Source organism: Zonotrichia leucophrys, chromosome 1A, assembly GCF_028769735.1.
Source record: "Zonotrichia leucophrys gambelii isolate GWCS_2022_RI chromosome 1A, RI_Zleu_2.0, whole genome shotgun sequence".
Classification (NCBI taxonomy): Eukaryota; Metazoa; Chordata; class Aves; order Passeriformes; family Passerellidae; genus Zonotrichia; species Zonotrichia leucophrys.
The window spans coordinates 33388152-33408632 of NC_088170.1; the positions used below are offsets into that span (position 1 = coordinate 33388152).

Here is a 20481-nt window from a genome sequence, read left to right on the forward strand (position 1 = left end):
ATTTGGAGCTAATGTTTTAAAGAGGTTTCAAAAATGTATCAGAAATATTTCACTAGTTTATCAGTTGGATGCATTAGTTTCATTAATTGAGTTTTGAATATAAATGAAGGAGTAAATCTGTGAGTTAGTGACTGGTATAAAGCAAAGCAGCCTTGCTGTATCATCAGCCTAGTCTGATGAGTGACCTCTCACCCAAAACTCCAGGTGCAGAGCCGGCTGGCTTCTTATCTTGTTCCCCAGGGAAAGTAACGTTTACCACTTTTACTTGCAGTTTTTCCAGTATTTTTCATCTCTGTCAGAAAGAACCTGCTCAGCTTTTCACCTGCATTTGCAGGTCCACTTTTGATGGGTAAACAGTGCAGAGCTCGCAGTGAATTTCAGTGCTTTGTCTAGTATGTAATGTTTTTTTCTAAAGCTTTTCCACGATGGCAGTGATGTGCAGCCACCTACTGTAAAATGCAAAGGAAAGAGAATTCCCATGTCAGAGATGCAGTGATACAGAAATATACACAGGCTGTAAAACTTCCCAAACTCTTGAGGACACGAGTCCATGCAAAATAGGTACATACAATGGAATCCCAGAATATGCTGAGTTGGAAGGGACCCAACTGAGTCATCAAGGCCAACTGCAGGCCCCATGCGGGACACCCCAATAGCCACATCACAGTCCTGAGAGTATTTTCCAAATGCTTCCTGAACTCAGACAGGTCTGTTGCCATGGCCCCCTTCCCGAGGAGCCTGCTCCAGTACTCAGCCACCCCTAAGGTGAAAACTTCTCTCCTGATACCCAACCCAAACTGCCCCTGACCCAGCCCCATGCCACCCCGCCATGCTGAGTCCTGCCACTGGCCAAAATATTGTGCATCAAAAAATATCTGGGAACAGTTACAGATTAATGGCTTTAAAGTAGTTCTCAGAGCCTGCTTGTAAAGCAGATGATACAGTAGTGCTGGAGAAGCCAAGGTCTGTGCTGCTGTGGCAGTGAAAGCAGAATAAGAAATCTAAATGACTCTCTGGCTGCCTTGAAGTCATTGTCTGATAGCAGCCGTGTCAGCAGCGCCTGGCTCTCTGTCAGCCGCTGCTCAGGAGGAGGTGGTTACCAGCCAGGAGAATATGACCAAGGCTTTTAAACACCATTGCTTGGAAAGTCTTATTAATGGCTGAATATGAGATCAATGGGCAATAATTCTTTCAAGCAGCATCTTTTTAAAAGCCTTTAGCAATCTGTCATCTTCGTCTCCCTCCTCCCAATTAGAAAGCCACATTAGTCAGGAGAAATCGCATGATCCTGGGAAGTTTCAAACTGCATCCGCTGATGCTGGGAGGAAAATGCCTCTGTGCAGGGCCACAGGTGCAGTTACAGTGACAGCTTCTTCTCATCCTCATCTCGGATCATCCTGGAGGGACAAGCAGAGAGAAACGGGGAGGTGGGCGACATTCTGTCAGGTGCCTGGGAGCAGTACCAAAGAGAAAAATGGAACACGCTCTTCCAGGAGACGAAGATCGCGCTGTCTGTGAGTGTTAGCTCAACTTTTTCACATCTCTTTGGAGAGAGGGGAAGGTTTCAGTACTGGTAATTTGTTCTGAGTTTAGCCACCTGTTCAGCATACCTTAGCCTTTGCTGTCATTCTGGTAGAAATGTTTAATCTTTTGGGGTTTTAAACTGATAATTCATAATTGTAGTTGTTTTGGAGGTGGCTTAAGCTCCCACAGTGTTTTTGACATACTGGAAACCTCAGCTTTGAACAACATCTGTATTTTAAGAGGAGCTCTTTAAGCCTTTGTCCGATGTCATTAAATGCTACTTATAAGGTTAATCTGTTTAATTAGCTACTAAGTGGCAAATTGTGTTATAGTAAAGAACATGGGTGAGGGAAGCCCCTGTCTTTATTGGAGAAATCCTGAGTCATTTACTTCATGATGCATCAGCAAAAATAATTGGGTGTGGCTTTGATTTTCAGCTGCTATTGTAACAAGGCTATAAAAGCTAACAGTGTCTTAGTCTCTGATATGTGCATGCAAAGTTTTTCTCAAAATGCCTCAAATATTAAAGTGTGGTATCTGTGCTTGCAAGGCTGTAATTGATGTAAGTATTTCAGTATTTATCTATCAAAAGCAACTGTTTTCTGAGGCTAGTGAATTTTCTATTAATACAGCGTTTCCATCACATAGTAATAGGCAGTGTTACATCTGATTATATTTTATTGTTTGCCTTGATTTTGATTTTTTAAAAATTTTTACTGTCTTATAATTGCAGACACAATTGCAGTCTTCAGTTTAGATGATGTTTTTTCCTAACCCGGGTCAGTGCTCTTAAAATAAGTACTGGGGAAGTGTTAAAGACCCACAGTAATTTAGTGGACTGTTCTTTAATCCTGCAAAATATATCCTGGGTTTAGAAATGAGTCTCAACCACTTTCAGCAATGAAAAAAGGAGAATTGTAATTAAACATACGTTTGTGAGTGAAATAACTTTTAGCACTATGGATGTAAAATAAATATGCTCATGGAGTTGTGAATGAAGAGGAAAGGATTTTCTTTCTTGATTTTGTTAATGGAAGCTTAGATAAACCTATACTGTACTGTAAGTGGTTGCAATTGAATGACTTTGCAGTATTACTGTATACTGAGTTAGAAAAGTCATAAAAAGATAAGTGGTTTTTTTGTTGGTGTCTGCTGAGTCCATAGAAAACTCTGATTCTTCAAACTTTCAGAAACTATGTTCCTACTCAGTACATCAGCTGTTTCTGGCTATCTTTCTTCACTTGTTAACAAGTTTTTTCATATATAATCTGTATAAAGTACATCAAAGAAGAATGGGTTTTAGTCTTCTGTCTGTTCTGGAACTGTTTCATTTCCAGCACTCATTTTGGACAATTAACATCATTTTAAAAAATGCACTGGCCCTAAATGTAATCCCTGTCTCCTGTGTCTCAGAAAGTGACTTATAAGAAGCAGCAGCAACTTGGAGGAAACTTTAGGAATAAATACAGCATATTGCTGAAAAACCTTGTTTTGGTATCAATTACTTTAGATAAGATACCAAATTGATACCAATTGATAGGAAATATTTAGATAATATTTCCTATCAGTAGCTGATAGTATGATGGTAACATAATAATAAGCTTAATTATTTTTTTAAATTTCCTCTCTACTTTTTACATTATTCATTACCATGTCATTCTGCCAGAGACAACTAGAAATAAACAAACAAACCTGACTGTCAAACAGGAGTAATACTAATGATTCTACTTATTATCTAAGTTGAGAGTGGTTAAAAGTAAAAATTCAAAAGTACATGGAATAGATTCCTCTAGAATAATATGCTGTATTAATGGGAAGATGAGATTTTGTATTTAAAATTCCCTCTTTGTGCCATCCACTGAAACAAACTTGCTGTCCCTTTACCTTACATTCTAATGTAAAAGCTGTTTCACAGATCTAATTTTTTTTATTATTACCACCTATTACTGCTTGCAAGGATAAACTTTCTGGTATATCCTGAATTTCTTGAAATAAAAGTGTAGCATTTATATCACATGCAGAAATGTAGAAGGTGTTGTGGGGTTTTGGTTTTTTTTTTTTCCTTTTTAATGTTGGACTGTTGTAAAAACGAATGTATGAATTCTGGACAAAAAAAGTTGGGAGGAAACAAGGCAGAGGCCTCCTATTTTCCCCAACCAAGAAGTGTGCCTTTTGCACGTCATCATGATATTTGCAGGTGAAAGCAGCTGAGCTGACAGTGCTGATGAACAACAGCATGAGTTGAAACCAAGGAACTTCTCTCACATTTAGATGTGCATGTTCAAGAATATGTGCAGGTCTGCAATCTTTTTTATGGGAAAGAAGGCTTTTAGGAGTGAGAGGTTTGGGTAAGGATCTAAGCTAAAAACTTAGAGCTGTAATTTGTGATACATTAGACACATTATGAGATTTAATTATTGCTTTTAGAGCTTTGTGAGGACAGAACATGCTTTGTAAGCATTAAGTGTAGTACTTCTGTCTTTTATGCTGAAACACAGTATACAAAATAGTAAGTTTTAATGGTATCACATTGCAATTGTGTAGCAGCATAATTAATAATTTTCTGATTCCTTGATAATATTGGAAATTTTGTATGAATGTCCACACATAAAATCTACCCTTTGACTTTTAAAAATTGCTTTAATGGATTTTCTAGCCATTACTTACATGTCATGGGAGATATTATCTCTAGATTGGTGGAGACATCCTCCATTTTTTCCTCTTTGATTATAGGCAACCATGAGTTACACAGACCACACAGCTTTGCAAGTGACAGGCCAGTAGGAAGTGAAATACAATAAATAAATAAATAGTGTGGGTTTGTGTTAGCATAGACTAATGTATGTATGCCATCTGTAGTATTTCTAATTGGAGTGAAATCTTCAGATTTTTCTAAATAAAATGTGAGGCTGCCTGTGCTACACAAGAGACCTCATTCTTAATGGATGATTTTTGTGATTAGTTGTTAAGATTCCTAATAATCTAATTTCAGAAGGGCCTCAGCCCAATTCTTATTAATTGCTTTCTTTGTCCACATCTTGCATGTTTCTAATGGATTCAGAAACAAGGAACTATGGTGGTTTTACTTACATAAGGAATTTTAGTCACAGCATAGCTCGTGGTCATTGAAGTTTATAAAAATACAGGATTCTTCCAATATGCAAGTAAGTTCTGCTAATAATATTTCAGAAGGAATGGAACAGACAAAGCATGTGGAGCCAAAGAAATCTGTTAGAGGAAGATTTTGTAGCCTGAGTACTTTCTGAGAAACTGAAAGAAAAGACCCAACTGAAAAATAAAACCCATTGTCTAATTGAAGGAATTACATTTACATTAAATTTTAATTAATTTTGATTTCCTAAGCTAATAGTCAGAAAACTAATTTCCAGTTCTGAACAGGGATAAAAATGTGTAAATTTACCCATTACAAGACCATGTAAAAGCCTTCTAAGAGTTAGTCAGAAGGGATTTATGTAAAACTAGTAAGGTGCCCATATTCTACCTTAATTACAAGAACAAATAAAATTATTCTTCCTAGCTATTGGCTGAAATCTGAAATTTCATTAATGTTTGGAGAGATGGTGTACTTTTTACTGTTTCTGTAGAGTAGAAAATCTACTAATTACAGTTAGATTGAAGGTTGTGATGTAGCTAGGCAACCAGAAGAATTGGGCATTTTTACATCTAGGCCATATTGCACTTACCAGTGATAGCTTTCCAAATTTTAGATAATTCATTTTCAGTGGATAATCTCTGTCTGTCTCTACCTCTCATTCTGCCTTCCTTCATCCGCTTTTGTTAGAAAATGGAACTAATCTAAACAGCAATAGACCAGTTTTCTTGATCAACTTTTAAAAATTATCTCATCACGGACCCCAAAGAAAGGTGCACCCTGAGATAATAGTAGAAAAACTCCTTGTTATTTTTGGGTTATTTTGCCAGCTGTCTGTATGCTGGTGAGTGCCAATGAAGAGCAGTCATGTGTCATATAATGGCAGGTGCAAGTATGGTCAAGATGATGGTCAGGTTTGCCAAGAGCCTAGATATGATTTCCTTGAAGTTCCTGGAGCAAGCCTTATAACTGTGATTTTTGAAGAAAAAATTATCTGTTCACCCACTCCTTTGTCTGTGCCTTCATCTAAATGGGGAAAATTCCATGCTACCCTAAAAGTTCTTGTGTGGAGCTGTTCAGGTTGTTCCAGGTGTGTTGGCAGTGCACAGCCTGGCTCTGTATGAAAGCCATTTTAAGACAATGTTATGCATATTTGTGCATATTCTCAGTTTTGTCCTGAAGTTATTAAGTGAATTTCACTGGGTCTTAAGTAGGACAAGTATTCTAGCCTATTAAATTTTCTCCTCCATTTTAATTAGGGAATTCTGGTAAAATAGCATGTTCTACTTAGAGAGAAACAGCTGGTCCAGAACAGCACAGTTTAATTAGAGTTGGATGCATTTTGAAAAAGTACTCAACCATGGAAGAGGGGTACTTGGAGAAAACATAGGATTGTGTCATCCATCACACTGGGAATTTCTGAGAAGGAAATGAGTCATTAACCTATCCTAGTGTTTTGCACAATCATTGTTATTATTGTGGGTGAATGTGATTGTCTGTACCTGTGAGCTGGTATGAATATTTAAGTTTCATGTAATGACTGGATGCTGAATCTGTTGTGAGTAACTGAAACAGAGTAAACACAAGTATGATTTTGCATGCCTTAAGCAGATAAGAGGGATTAAAATAGCACTCTGGTGATAGGGTTAAGAAAAATTCCTGAAGGTAAAAATTTATTCAGCTGGTATGCATGATGGCTATCAAGTTTTATTTCATGGCAAGCAGTCATTTGAGATTTGGCTGTGTTGGTACATAGTCAGAGTTAGGTGGGCCCCTTCACAACTTGCACCAGCAAGTTAATAATAGTCAGTGTAATATTAGTGGTAGGTGTTCTGTAGGTGGTTATTTCTGCAGGCCTCCACAACTGTGCATCATTTACTGTAAGGTTTTTACTTTCTATATGCAGTATTTTGGTTGATAATATGTTAAATTAGGATGTTGGTGTTCTTTCTATGCAGTTGGCTAGGGTTTGCATACTCTCGTTAATAAAAGCTTTCAGAGCTCAAAATTAATCTCTGTCTAACTGGGCTCTATCAGACAAATTGCTGAGAGTTTCTCTTAAAAATGAAGTCTCTTTACATGTCCTGAGTAGAACTGGAGTTATCCTAGGTATTGTTTTCATCAAATGTGCCCTACATACTGCCATATATGTAGTTGTTAACTGAAAAATAAGAGTTAACTAAATCTAGATACCTGCTGCAGATACCAGGAAAATATTTCACAGATCTATATAGATAAATATCTGATCATTCTAAATATCACTGTTCTCTGGTGATCAGAATTTTGTACTTTTTCTTAAGGACTGTAAATCATTCATTTTGCTGCAGTTTTAAAAAGTTGAGTTGCTTTTTGTTTGTGTGCTGTGGGATTTTTGTTTTAAGCCAGAATACCAGTACCATCTTTGGAGAAAGCAAAAGCCTTTTTCTAATTTTTTTTTTCCATTTCTCAATCCATTCATTGCTCACTGTGTGGTTGCTGAATTCACAGTGGTGTTTTGTGGGAAACACAGAATGATTTTTAACGCTGTTTTTATTTCTCCTTTTTCTTTTTCTAACTGCCTTTTCAGAATTCCCCACTGTACCAATATCTGCAGGATTTGGGACACACAGATTTTGAAGTATGTTCCTCAGTGTCACAGAAGGCAGAGCAATGTGCAGCAGCAGAAAGCCAAAGGGAGCAGACTGTGCGTGCTGCCCAGAAGGTGAGCAGTTTCCTGTTGCTGAGTATTTGTCTTCTCACAAGAGAACTGCATTGCTTCACAAATAGGAGAAATCAGAACAGAGAGAAATCACTTCCTCTATTTAAAAATGCAAAGACAAAAATCCCCAGACAATGAACCTCAGCCCTTTATCATATCTGGAAGTTGTGGTTAATCAGTATAGTTTGGAGTGTTTCTTTGCACTCACATAAGCTAGGGAAGCAAGAAGCTTTGATAAATAATTTTTGAGTGTTAAAAATTATCTTATGTAGTGGATCTTATTATGTTAGCTTAGCATGATGTTCTGGGAATAGAACCTGTAATTTTCTAGAACAGAATATTTATAGTTTCCAGCACTTCCCAAGCATTCAGTTGCTAAGTATAGCTTTGTCTGTGACACAACATATTAAGAAAGAGGATTTCTGGGAAGTAGAAATGCAGTAACCAATTTGAATGAGATAGTTGATGTGGATAGCTATTGCATTTCTAATAATGATTGCTTCTATCACTGGTCACAAAGCAAGGCTGAATTTAAATTGGGATTTAGCTGATCATTTTCTTTATTTTGAGCTATCTTTAAAAGTACTCATGGAAATATTAGGTCTACCACTTTTGCTTTTCAAAGTTGTCAGCTGGCACTCACCATAACCCTCAAGAAATCACCTGAAAATATGTTTTCTCTTTAAAGTTAATGGCTGGTTTGTGGTGCATTTACACTGAAGGTACCTGTTCTGACTTAGTGTAGGAAGATTTTGATTGTTTGTGTATTTATTTATTTATTTATCAAATGTTTACATTTGTTCACTGTTAATTAAAAAAAAAGGATGACATTTCATTGGTTGATACTCTGTTGGTTACTATGAAGTAATGCATGGACTGTCAGCTACATTATTTTGCATAGTTACTTTTGTGGCAGTCAGCAAATCAGTATGATATTGTGTTTGTGTATATAATTTCCACTGAATTTTATACAAAAGTGCTGTGGGGTTAAGAACCTCAAAAGTATTAAGATATACTGCTTTTAAAAACCACAGGTATTCTGGTTTTTTCCCCTCCCTTCCCCTCAAGCATTTTACACTTAATTTTATTGTGTTGGCAGCAATTCCTCCAGTATTGTGTCAGATGTAGAAGTAATTTTTCATGGTTTGCCTTGCAACTTGAAGGGAGTGGGTGTGTGAAAATGGGCTGTCCATTTCTTACAAACACTGGGTGATGTTCACATTGTCTCATCTCTGTCTAGACAAGGATACATAGTAGAAATGAGGAAGAAACCTGTGTGTAATTTTTAGTGATCAATTGTCAGAGATTCTTCCTGCTGCAATTCCAGTACCAGTTTGGAAGAGTTAACACTTCTCTTTTGTAACCTGATGTCAGAAAGTCTGTTTTTGTCATTTGATTTCTGTGTCCCATTTTGGTAGGGTGTCTCAACCGGAAAGAAATGAGGGAGAGGCAGCTGGCCACACGTTTAGAAAAGTAGACTGCATTTAGGAGGATCTGAGGCTTTGTTGCAATGTTTTTATGACATACAGACAAATAATTTGCATTCCTATCCAGTAATTTCCTCAGTTTTACATGAGACTGTTACCATTTCCCTTCTCTTGGCCTTCACTGGCCTAGTCTACTGAAATGATAAAATGTCTGGAAAATAAATGGTTTCTGACTTCTGAAAATGTACCTACCCACAGTCCTAATATAAAATGATCTTCCTTGAGGCTTGATGTAACTATGATTACAGGGAGCAGATGCTGTTCCACACTGAGTGATTCCCACTATGTATATATCACTTTCCTTCTGTTCTGAAAAGCAAGTTTTCAAATGCCTTAAACACTTTATTAAAATAAGAATGTAAAAGCTGAAGTCTTGCCTTGTCTTTGAGTTGTTTCCTCCTCTTTTGTTCAGTCAAGTGGGAACCCTGTGCAGCTGAAAAGCAGGTGACATGCAGCAAGAATCTGGCACAGCAAAGGTCTGCTTTGGGATCTTCAGAGACTGACAAAACAAATCTGAGGAGAAGAAGAGGTTCCTAGTGACTGATACAAATATTTCTCTTGTGTCTTGCTGTCCTGCCAAGCAAAGCGTGTGGTTCAGCTCTAAGGAAACGCAGAGGCACCAGTTGAATTTGAAGCAAATCTTAAATACTTCTCAGGACATGTAGTTTTGGTGGTGTTTTTTTGGCCTTTTTTTTTTTTTTTTAATTGGAATATGGTCTAAATAAACCATGAATTAAAAAGTTGTAAAGGTGTTTTAAGGTTGTGTTCTAGAGGCTGATGAAATGCCAAGCTCCCATCTGAGGGATTATGGATGTGTGATTTAGCATAGTAGTTGTAGGTGCAGTGTTCCTGGCTGTGCCAGTCTCTGGAGAAAGTTACAGCTGTAGTCCTGGTCTCATGATCACCTGATACTCAAAAGCACTGCTAGTAAGAGGTCCTAGACTTGTTTTCTGGAATTAAATCTCATTTGGGTAATTCTGCTTAATCTTTGCAGAATTTGTCACTTCCCATTTACATCTTTCCTTTCTCAGCCATTTTCCTAGACTGCTGTGCATATCTGAATGTTTAAACTGATTATACTGGCATACCGTGTCCCACCTTAGATATGATGATATTTTTCCATTAGAACAGAGCTGGTGCTGGAGGCAGTGTCTGGGAGTTGTGTTGGGGCTAGCTGTGAGTAGCTGTGCAGGTGACCTGATGTGGGATGGCAGAGGGACCAGTCCTTTGCATTTGTCCCACCCACTTAATGCAAGGTATTCAGTGTGTAGCATTAGCTTCTTCTGAAGAATCTCTCTACAAAAGAGAAATAGTCCTTAGAATTATTTTTTAGATTCAAATTAATTTACCTAAAATGTGCATGTACTATGCTAATATTTTTTAAATGGTAGGAGTTATGCATCTTTGTTATTTAGTTTACAGAGAGTTTGACTGAGTGTTGTTCTAAAGCTGTAAGAATACTCTGGAAGCCCTGGCAACATGACCTGACTTGTGTGTTGGTGAAAGTAGTTTTACTTGTCAGTAACACTCCCAATGGGAATGCAGACTGTGAGACACTATTCCAGGGATGTGAATAATTCAGTGTGTTGCTGTACTGTATTGGGTCACAGCCCAAGACAGTGGGTTGTCCTGTTTTGTATTTTCAAGCACTGACTTGCCTGTTGACTGTTTATGCAAGCTCAGATCTTTATTTTTAAACTAAACCATGGAGAATAAACTAAAAGATTGCTTATGTAGCACGCTAGGGTTTTTTTCAGTAACTCCACAGTCTAACTTAGTAAGGTAGTAGGAGTGTAAAACTATCCTTGGTGTAGCTTTAAATGTTCATGATAAAAATCCAAAGACTTACAAAGGTTAAGCAGTTGAAAATTATAAGATCCAAGAGGCATGTTCTTAAATTAAATGGATTACTCTTTCCATACCCTGCTTTCAATGTACAGGGAAAAGTACTTTTCACTGAAATACCTGTCTGAAATTCAAATGCAAAGCAAGACCTTTGTTCATTTAATTTCAATTTTCAACAAATTGTAATCAGAAAATTTTACTTCCTTTTGCACTGCTCTGCAGGAAACCTGAAGGATGATCTTGTGCTGCAGTTAGTGACATTCTTCTGACTTATGTAATTGCCCTTGAGCAACATCAAAATACAATCACTTGGATTTATTCCATAGTCTTAAGTGTGAATTGCTGGGATGGCTCCTCCTGCTAAGCCACAATGATGTCAGCGTTTCGGGAAGAGCTGTCATTATGAGATCCCTGTTATTGGTTTGCCTCTTCACTGACCCAAAAACACTTCCTTGTGGCATAGATCTCAAACTCGAACTGTACACAGAAAGATGAGATATTTGTTAAGAAAAGCTTGAGTTAGCTTACTTAAATGGGCACCAAAATAAGTTATTTCAAAAACTGTTGAAGCACAAGGGCTTTAGGGTGATGGTTCCTTATGTTAAGGCTGTTTTGCCCTGCCTTGCTGCACCAGAGTGGTCACACTGCCTTTCAGAAGTCTGCCAGGCTGATCACAGGTTAACTACAAAACTCTGAGCTCCTCTTGCTTGAGTTTGTTCTTCTATTTCCCACTTGTAGTGGAGGGGAAAACCGAGAAAAATACAAACCAGAGGGGAACAAAAAATGGAAAAAACCCAAACGAGGGAGAAACAGAAGCTGTCACCTTGTATACATTGAGGTATTAGAATCTGTATGGGTTGGGTTTTTTTATTATTTTGAAACAGTATGCCACAAAATGTAGGCATTTCACAAATAATTTTTTTAACATACATTTTACCTGATTGTATTACATGTCAGCGGTCTGAAGACTTGAGACAGGGCCTCAGAATTCATGAAATACATATATAACTAAATCTTTTGAAAAATACTTCCTGTCAGTTCAGTCTCAGGAAAGTAGATAGGATGGTGTGTCAAAAGCTGTGCTTTTTTGTTCATTGAATGGCTGCAGACTTAAGCAAAACCATGCATGCATCCATTCAGTTATAATCTGTCATGCATCTTGTTTTAGGAAGATACATGTGTAGAATGTGTGATGAATGAGAGGGAGTCTCTCTATTAGTGGCATCTTAAGTTACATTTATAGCTCAGACAAAAGTGTGGATTTAGGTTGCGTGGAAAGCAACACAAAATACCTGGTGCTGTGTTGGGAATTTAGCTGACTTAGAGAGACTGGAAAAGTACAAAACCGTGGCTAATTCCAAGTCCTGCACCTGCATAGATAGTGTGTCCTTGAGCCTAGCTGTAGTAGGATAACAAACAGTGAAAGAGGCATGAGAAAAGAGGGATGTAACCCCTAAGGAATGAGGAAGAGTTCATGGTATAGTTTAACCAATAGATTGCTTGGCTTACAGAATATTCATAAGCTTATTATTTGCTATATAAGTATTTGATACTTTCTTCAATAAACCAGACTGGGCCTGTGATGAACCAGCTGGTGTCCTGGTCCCCTTCCTACAACAGTGGTGCACACTGGTGTGGACAGGGAGTTTTTGGGGCATTTCCTCCTCTTACCATCACTCTTCCTGTCTCTGTTTACAACCCCTCTGGAGTTCTGCTCAGGCTGCAGTGGGCTGCTGAGGAGAGGTTGTCCCTGTTCTGGTCTTTCCCTTCTCCTCAGCCTGCCAGTCATTTAGCCTTTGGGTTGTTATCCCCCAGGAGAGAGAAAGTCTTTCCTATCAATGCAGTAGCTGCCAACTTGAGATCAATATAATCTTAGCTGTAGTTATTTTTAACAGAACAGCATAACAATCCATTATGCTCCAAATAGGTGGGGTTACTGAAGGTTTTATTTTATTCTCCTGTTCACAAGCATACTGACAGGAAGCAGATGTTCTCTTAGTGTACTCTGAAGTTAGGCCAGACACAGTAAGTGAAACTTCCTTACAGGTACTTGGGTCTGAATTAACAAGAATATCAAATGCAGAAGTAAAGGATTTGTCTGCTGTTATTTATTTAACTTTGGCTTTGGTTTTTGGTTTGTTTTTTTTAATTGGAATAATTTCTGTTCCTTTCAGCAAGGTATCCTGTCAAAACTAGTTGAGTTTTTTAGAAGCTGGTTTCCTTTTCCACAGTATAAGAAAAGTGATGACATACTTCACCGACTGGTAAGTGATCACTTTTTTTATTTTTCCATTTCCTTTCCTAATCCACAGGTCTTCCTCTCCTCTGTATCTCATCCTCTGAACATCATCTTTGGTCTGTATTGTTGGTTTTGGCTCTAAGAGTATTACTTATTCTTCAGATTATACTAATTCTGGTTTTCAGTTACTGTGCCAAATTGGGCACAAAAGGACAGGAACAGTATCAGTATCTGTGTTAAAGATGTTCAAAATGTGGAAGATAATAAAATATTTGAGAAATTTAAGAAATTATTGAAAGCTGAAATGAGTTTAATTGCAGTGTAGGTTCCCCTTTGGTGGAAGGCAGTGGGGAGACACTGACTGAGAATGTCCTCATGTTGTAGCCTAGTGCCTCACAGACCAGCTGAGACAGAAAGTTCTAGAGCTTCAACTGTATATTGCTTCACCATATTTCAGCTTGTTGGCTTAGGCACAGCACCACCACAGTGCAGCTCTACTGCCCCAGGACCAATCCTCTTTGTTCCTACACTGCTCTCTACAGGGCTTCTGCCTTTGGGAAAGGCAAAGCAAACTCTGTTTGCTCCTTCTCTGCAGCACCACTTTCCAGTCTGTGCTTGTCTCAGATCTGCTTTAACTTGTACCCAGCTCCTTCATGCTCCTAGTATGGCTTGCAAATGTCACTTCAGACTGTTCCAGAATCTAGAATTTTGATTTATTTTTTTCTACCATGATGTAGGGATAATGGTTTCAAATGGAGCTTCAAAAGAAAACACTGAGCAACATGGGACGTTAGAATTTTCCATTTCTCACAGTTCTGCTGTATGTCAGTTCACCTTTATCTCAGGAGGACATAATTTCCTCTGAAAAATTAGTGATCTTTGATTAACTTTTTTTCTTCCTCCCTCTTCCCCTATGAATCAAGGGTATTAACAGCAATTTTTAGCCTTACTTTCTTAAGATGGAGGAATAACTGAAGAACATGGAAAACATGTTTGTCCTGCTGCACACTCCAGCAGAGTACTGAAATGACACAGGATGCGTCGGAGGAGGGCAGAGTTTCCTCTTGCACACAGTCCTGAGACAAATGTTTTCCATTAAAAGTAGAATGAAAGTTATCTGAGGTGACATCTGTGCATGGAATTAAATTTCTCAACTAGCTATCTTATGGTTTCATAAAGAATCTCATTCTGTCAGTGACAGAATGAAACAGATTTTGTACTGTGAAATGTCACATTTATGTTAAAAGTTTCTCTTAGAGACTTTTCAGAAATACTCTCTTTTCTCTCCTGTACTTGGCTAGATTCAGGGATGCACATGTTCAGTGTTTGTTGGGTTTTGTTATGACATTCTTAACTTGAAGTAATTATGGTTTGGTGCAGTATGCAAATAAAAATTTCAGGGGGCTACTATGATGGCTGTATTTGTCTTTATGAGCTCCATATTTGTCTTCAAGAGCTATAGTTGGGGCAAAAGTAGCAAATGCTAATGGCTTAAAATTCTCAACCATGTAACTCCCTAAAGCTTGCCTGAGGTTTAGCAGGTGGGAGGTCTTCAAAGCCCCATGCTGTTTCATGTTTGTATGGAGGTCCCTTGGGAAAGGTACAGAATCCTGCAGGAGAGTACTCCACTGCCTTGGCTTGAGGCTTCGATCCAGTGCTGACACTGCTGTTATTAAGTGTCCACAAGTGGCATTTGTTGACTAATTAGCAGTATCTCTCTTTCTCTCTATAAGTTTTGTTTGTTTGTTTGTTAATGATATAAATGATGTCATGATATTTTTAAAAAAAGTAATTTTCTGGTTTTTTAATTGATATACTCTGTGGTGTGTTTCCAGTTATTGTTACAATCTGGGTCAGATCACAAAGTCAGTGTGATGCATCCTGCAAGCCTGAACTGTTAGGTAGTGTGTGAGCTTTAAAGGTTAAACTAATTTAATAAAAAAGTAGCTACTTGTGCTATATCTGAAACATTTCCCTGCTCTGGGAACAGATTGTTGTCAGTAAAGTGTAGGGTGTGTGGGTGTTTTTCTTGTTCTGCTAACTTAATTTCAAGAATTTGCATATTCTTTACTAATGCCTGGTTTTTCTCCTGCCCATTTGTATGTGGTAAGGACGTTGGATTTCGATTTGACACGCTCCGTACCATCCTGCAACAGGAAGTTCTGCTGCAGGAGGATGTGGAACTGATTGAATTCCTTGACCCCAGTATCCTGTCTGCAGGGCAGTGTAAGCAACAGGAAAACAGACAGCTTCCAACGCTACGCTCCCTAGCAACTCCTAATATTTGGTATTGTATTGAGGATATCTACCATTATAGTCACTGAGAAACAAGCAAAAAATATATTGTGCATTCTTGATATAAAATGCAACATTAAAGTAACTATATTTTTGTCACGTCCTTGGATCTTTATTCTACTGGTCCCCAGATTTTTGTATAAGTGTATGTATTTTTTCCATTGGGCATTTTATTGAAAGAGTGAATTTTAATCTGAGGTAACTGCATGAATATGAATGAATACTCCCTGACTAATATACTCTGTAAGAAGGAACTAGCATAGTTGATGAAGTAATTAAGTTCTGAAGCTATTTAGAGGTGATTTTGAAAATAAGACATGAGTGTGAAGACTGAATTAAAAAGTGTTTATTTTGGTGTGGTCTTTATAAAATATGATGTGTGTGAAGCAGCAGTATCTGAACAGCTACCACCTGTATTTAAAAAATAACAATGCCAGTAGTTGTTCTGACAGTGTCTTGCTTGGAAATGTGGTAATCATTAGGAAAAAATATCACATAATATGGGTCAGTGCTATTTTCTCATATATACCCTAAAAAAGTAGACAAAATTATTATAGAGTCACACCTCAGCTGTTTAAGTTGTGTCAATATCGGTGCTCTCTGTCAAACAAGAGAACTTTTGAACCAGATTTTTCTGGTCCTGACATTATTCAGTTTCTTTAACTTTCAGCTGATAAAGTACACTTAAAAAATTTGTGAATGTTGTTCACCTTCCAGATGACATCAAGTTTGTGTTTTCATTGACCAGAGGTCAACAGTAGCTTGGAGAAATACCTTGATAGAAAATTCAATAAAGACAAAAGTTTAATGCTATACTTGGGAAGGAAAAGTCAAGTTAAGAAACACCAAGTGATGAATAATTGGGTATGCAGTACTACTCCAGGAAAGGATCTGCATATATCTGGGATGGAGCAGTGTTATGATATGTACAAGGTGGTGATCAGTCATCATTTGTTCTGTTCAGAGAAGGGAAGGATATGAGGAAGAATAATGTTCTGTTCAGAGTGGTACTTTTTTTTTTTAATGTACCAAGGAGGTTAGAGACTTTGTGTCTGTCCCTTTCAGAGGTAGTTACATATTTGGAATATTTTAACCCTGAATTTTTACTAAAACCTTTCAGTAGCCAGAAGCCTTAAAGAGTTAACACTTGTAAAGCTGGTTGAAATTTGACCACAAAACTGTCTGGGATATAGAAACTCAGAGATTGTGCCTTATTTTAGAAATGGAAAAATATTCCAAGTCTGTACTTCCAAACCTAAATGCAGGATACACAGCTTTAAGGAAAAAATGTTTTTCATTGAAAGCATTCTGGAAAAGTATAGTTGTAATGCACCTTGAAGCTGGTATCCCGTCCATCTCTCTGAAGAGTGTGATTATTTTACAAAACCATGTAGTAATATATATGAAACACAGTGTATTTTCTAGCAGTTACTTATTTATATTGAATTTTTATAGAGGAAAGTAACAACTTTATAAGCTTTTTAAATGTCTTTGAGAAGTAACTGAGATACTAGGAAATCTATTCTTTATGGACTTTCAAAAGGTGCCAAATTTTTAAAAAAGATTATTCAAGCCATCTTTATAAAATTGTGTTAGAAACTAGTGGTGCATTGGTGTCCAAGTTAAATGAGTCAGACTCTAGAAAAAATACAGCTGGCACTAATTGAGGTATTTGCTACCAAAAGAAACATGCCCTTCCCTACTGTACTCTTGAACCTGGAAGTACAGATATTACAGTTCCTACACGCCCTGGTTTATAATGCTGACTAGTCAGGTTTTTTCTTTTTTTAATTTTCTTTTCTATTTTTTTAATGTCATGTAAGTGTGTAAGAGAAACTGACCTTTCAAAGTGGTACATTACTCTCCTACTCAAGCTGTAAAAAAGCTGAAGAAAGGTTTCCTTAGAGTTTACCAGCCAAGTAATATCATGTACGTATTCATCTAAACCTGTCACAAGGAGTAGTTTTCAGTGTTTACAGCTCCCTTCAGGACCTACACAAAAGCCCCACAGTAAGATCTTGTAATCTCAAATGTAACTGAGAAGTCGGTCATTTTCCCACCTGTTAGCACTGAGTAATGTGTGGTGGGGTGCTGCTCTGTTTGCAGGGATGTCTCGCTGTTCCTTGCCTGTGTGAGTGCGCTGCTCATGTTTCCTTCGTGGTGGGAGGAATCCTCGTGGCTGCTGTGCGCGCCCCTGCTGCTCTATGCGGCCGCCAGGGTGTGGGGCACGTGGAGGACGGCCAAGCTGCAAATGTCCCTGCGGAAACACTGCATCCAGCTGGAGGAAACAGTGGCCAATAGCCGGGCCTTCACCAACCTCGTCAGGAAAGCTCTGCGGCTCATTCAGGAGACTGAAGTGATTTCCAGAGGATTTACCCTGTGAGTCTGTATTTCACTTTGCTTAGCACACAGATCCATACAAACCAGCTGTTGTCTAAAATTGTCTTCTTACACTGTCTCCCATAACAACTGGAAAACATAACACTTAAAGGTTTTAACTTACATGAAGTAGTGTAATTACCATTCATAGTAAAAGTATGAATTCTATCATCTCAGTGTTAAAACCCTGTATCCTGAAGATGAATTAAGTCTCACAAAACTCAGGTGCCTTTGGAATGTCCTGCATTGCTAGCAATGAAATATATGAAGAAATAGACTTTGAACTAAGTTAACTGTTTTGGAGAGTCATTTAGAGAGTTTATCTTACATTACCAAATTGATGTAAATAAACTGATCTGCAAGTAATCACTCATCTTTTACAAAACAGGATGACATGAAAACCATTCTATTTTTATTTAACAAATATGTCTGAAGTAATGAAAACACAGTAATCAGGAAAAACCATCAAACATCATTTCCCCCCTCAAGTAAAGTTAACATTAGTCTTTTTTTTCTTGCATACAGTTGTTGAAACATTTAGATTCTTAAGTTACTTACTGTTGAATTTGCCTCTCTTCCACTTAAGGGATGCAAAAGTGTTTCTGGTTATTCAGCTCTTGTAGTTATTTGATAAGTTTTGCTGATTTGCTGTGTGAAAGGACATCAGAAAGTGTTCAGTGTATGCAGTGATTCCAAAGCCAACAGGCCTGTTTCTGTGCACTCTCATTGCCATGGATGCTTTTGCATCGTAACCACCTATGATGAATCCATGTGTGCCAATTCTGCTTAAGGCTAAAGGAGGTGGGAAACACCAACACCTAAAATACAGTCAACTTCTTTCTAAAACAAAATGAGAAGTTCCCTTGTGGCAACAAGATGTTTATTCATGCCAGACCAACTATTCTAAATTTAGACACGTTCTTACATGCAAGTGTGCAACTTTACACTTAAAATTCTGGATTAATTTTTTAGCTTGAGATACCTTCAGTGTATTTCACAGAAGAAATGTTTCATTCTGCCTTTGGAATGCATAAGCATGTCTTCACTCTGCCTAGCTATGTGGTTTTTGTTTTGGTCTGGATTTTTGCTGAAGAAGCATATACTTGAGCAATAGGCAGTCTTATCTTTGCAAACGAGTACTTAAAAAAAAATATTGTTCGGGCTTGTCCAAATTACATATGAGAAAAACATTTGGATTTTTGCCTAAGTTCAAGCAAACGAACTTGTGGTCAATGTCTAAATTGCTGCTGCCTTGTTCTTTTACTACATATCTTAGATTAACAAAAAACAGACTGGTCTTTAAGCTGATGCTTGATCTAATAGCTTCTTTACTTGAAACTTTGGCAAGCTTTTCAAAAGACCTGGGTATATGGATGGAGTGGGAGAAGTTTGACTGTGCCAGCGTCTTCACTGGAACAACTGTACAGTATAAAGAAGTCAATGCTGTACAAATTTTGGGTTGGTTTAGCCTAGAGGAACTTCTCACTCCAGAGTGTCCTTTTCTGTATCCACATATGCAAGAAGTGCTGCTGCACAGGGCAGTGTGAAATTCTTTGCTTTGGGTACCTCTTGGAGTATGATCCTAAATGCTACATTTCCCTTTTTTTTTTTTTTTTCCCCTAGAATTTTCTACAGTAAACCAGCAGAACAAAGTTTAGTATTTTCTCCTGTAGTAAGGTTATCAAATCTTAGTGCTTTTTCAGAAGGAGTCTCATGGCAATAGAAATGTTTGCATTTGAAAAGTTACTGAGTATCCTCTTGTATTATTTTACATCCTAGAAAGAATGAGATTTCAATGAGGTGCAGCATCCTGGTCAGTGTTACATGTGCAGCTGTTTTAAGGTACTCCTGATTCAGCACAGGCCTGTGCATTGACCATATTGTGAGTGGAAAGATACTGCAGCTGTTATTTAACTAGTGCCAAGTTCAGACTTTGACTGGTTGTACTTAGCTAAACTCTGACAGGGCAAGTCCAAGTCTGCAGCTTTGGCCTGAAGTTCCTCATGCTCCACTGCTGGTTTTCCTCCCCATGACACCATCCATTGCTGTTGTCACAGGCTAATTTATACATCTATTGAGATATCTATGGCTTTGCTTTATTCTACCCTATTTTCCCCTTGTTAATTGATACTGGACTGTCTCTGTAAATGGTAGATTATTACTGATGAGGTTTTGGTCAGTTCTCTATAGGTTGAGTGGTGTATTACTGTGTGGTAGTGCCTGCTATACTCAAATAGATAGTCAAACATCCTTTTGCTTTTATTCACCTCCCAGTAAAACTGACTGCAGCCACAGAAACCAGAACAGGAATCAGATCAGGAACTAAGAAATTGAGGGGGGAGCTTGGATTAGATGGCCTCCAGTGGTCCCTTCCAATCTTAACTATTCTGTGATTCTGTAGTCCTGTCAGGCTTCTCTTACATTAGCTGCTCTCAAAGGCAACTTGATTTTCTGATTCCAGCCTGGCCTTTGGAAGTGTTTAAGGCTCTGTTGGAATCTCAGGTGTGTCTGCTTGGTACCAGCTCTGTGAGGCTGAGACCTCACCTGGCTGGCTTGGATTACAGAAATTGTATAGCAAAGGTAGGGCAGTATTTCTGTCTAATTGCTTCATTTGCAATTAGCCAAATGAAGCCTGATCACAGGTTGCAGCCTGGAATTTCTGGAGGGTAATGAAAGTATGCCCATTATCTTGCACATCATAAAACAAGAACTGAAGGAATACATAATGGAAGGCTGCAGCAGTAAGCAGCAAGTATTTATTCCCTTGCTTGTCACCAAAATAATTAACTTCTTTTCTGAAATGCTCCCTTTTTATTGTGCTTTAAACTTGAATTGAGCTCTGTGAACTTAATACATATGGATGTATATTAGCAACTTTAGAGAACTGCTTTCATGGTGGAGT

The 20481-nt window shown here is 37.9% G+C and overlaps 1 protein-coding gene across 5 annotated transcripts in view; it reads left to right on the forward strand.

The window, feature by feature from the left end:
- Positions 1–20481, forward strand: part of VEZT (vezatin, adherens junctions transmembrane protein) — a 59634-nt gene that overhangs the window by 7512 nt on the left and 31641 nt on the right. For 4 of the 5 annotated variants that reach the window (XM_064702084.1, XM_064702086.1, XM_064702088.1 and 1 more), the window contains exons 1-5: positions 1963–2086; positions 7203–7337; positions 12841–12930; positions 15017–15192; positions 17307–17579. In XM_064702084.1, coding sequence (XP_064558154.1) covers positions 2036–2086; positions 7203–7337; positions 12841–12930; positions 15017–15192; positions 17307–17579 — 725 coding nt within the window. In that variant the 5' untranslated portion in view covers positions 1963–2035. Of the gene's footprint in view, positions 1–1962; positions 2087–7202; positions 7338–12840; positions 12931–15016; positions 15193–17306; positions 17580–20481 lie in introns of those variants that run through there. The other variant, XM_064702087.1, reaches the window with a different exon arrangement.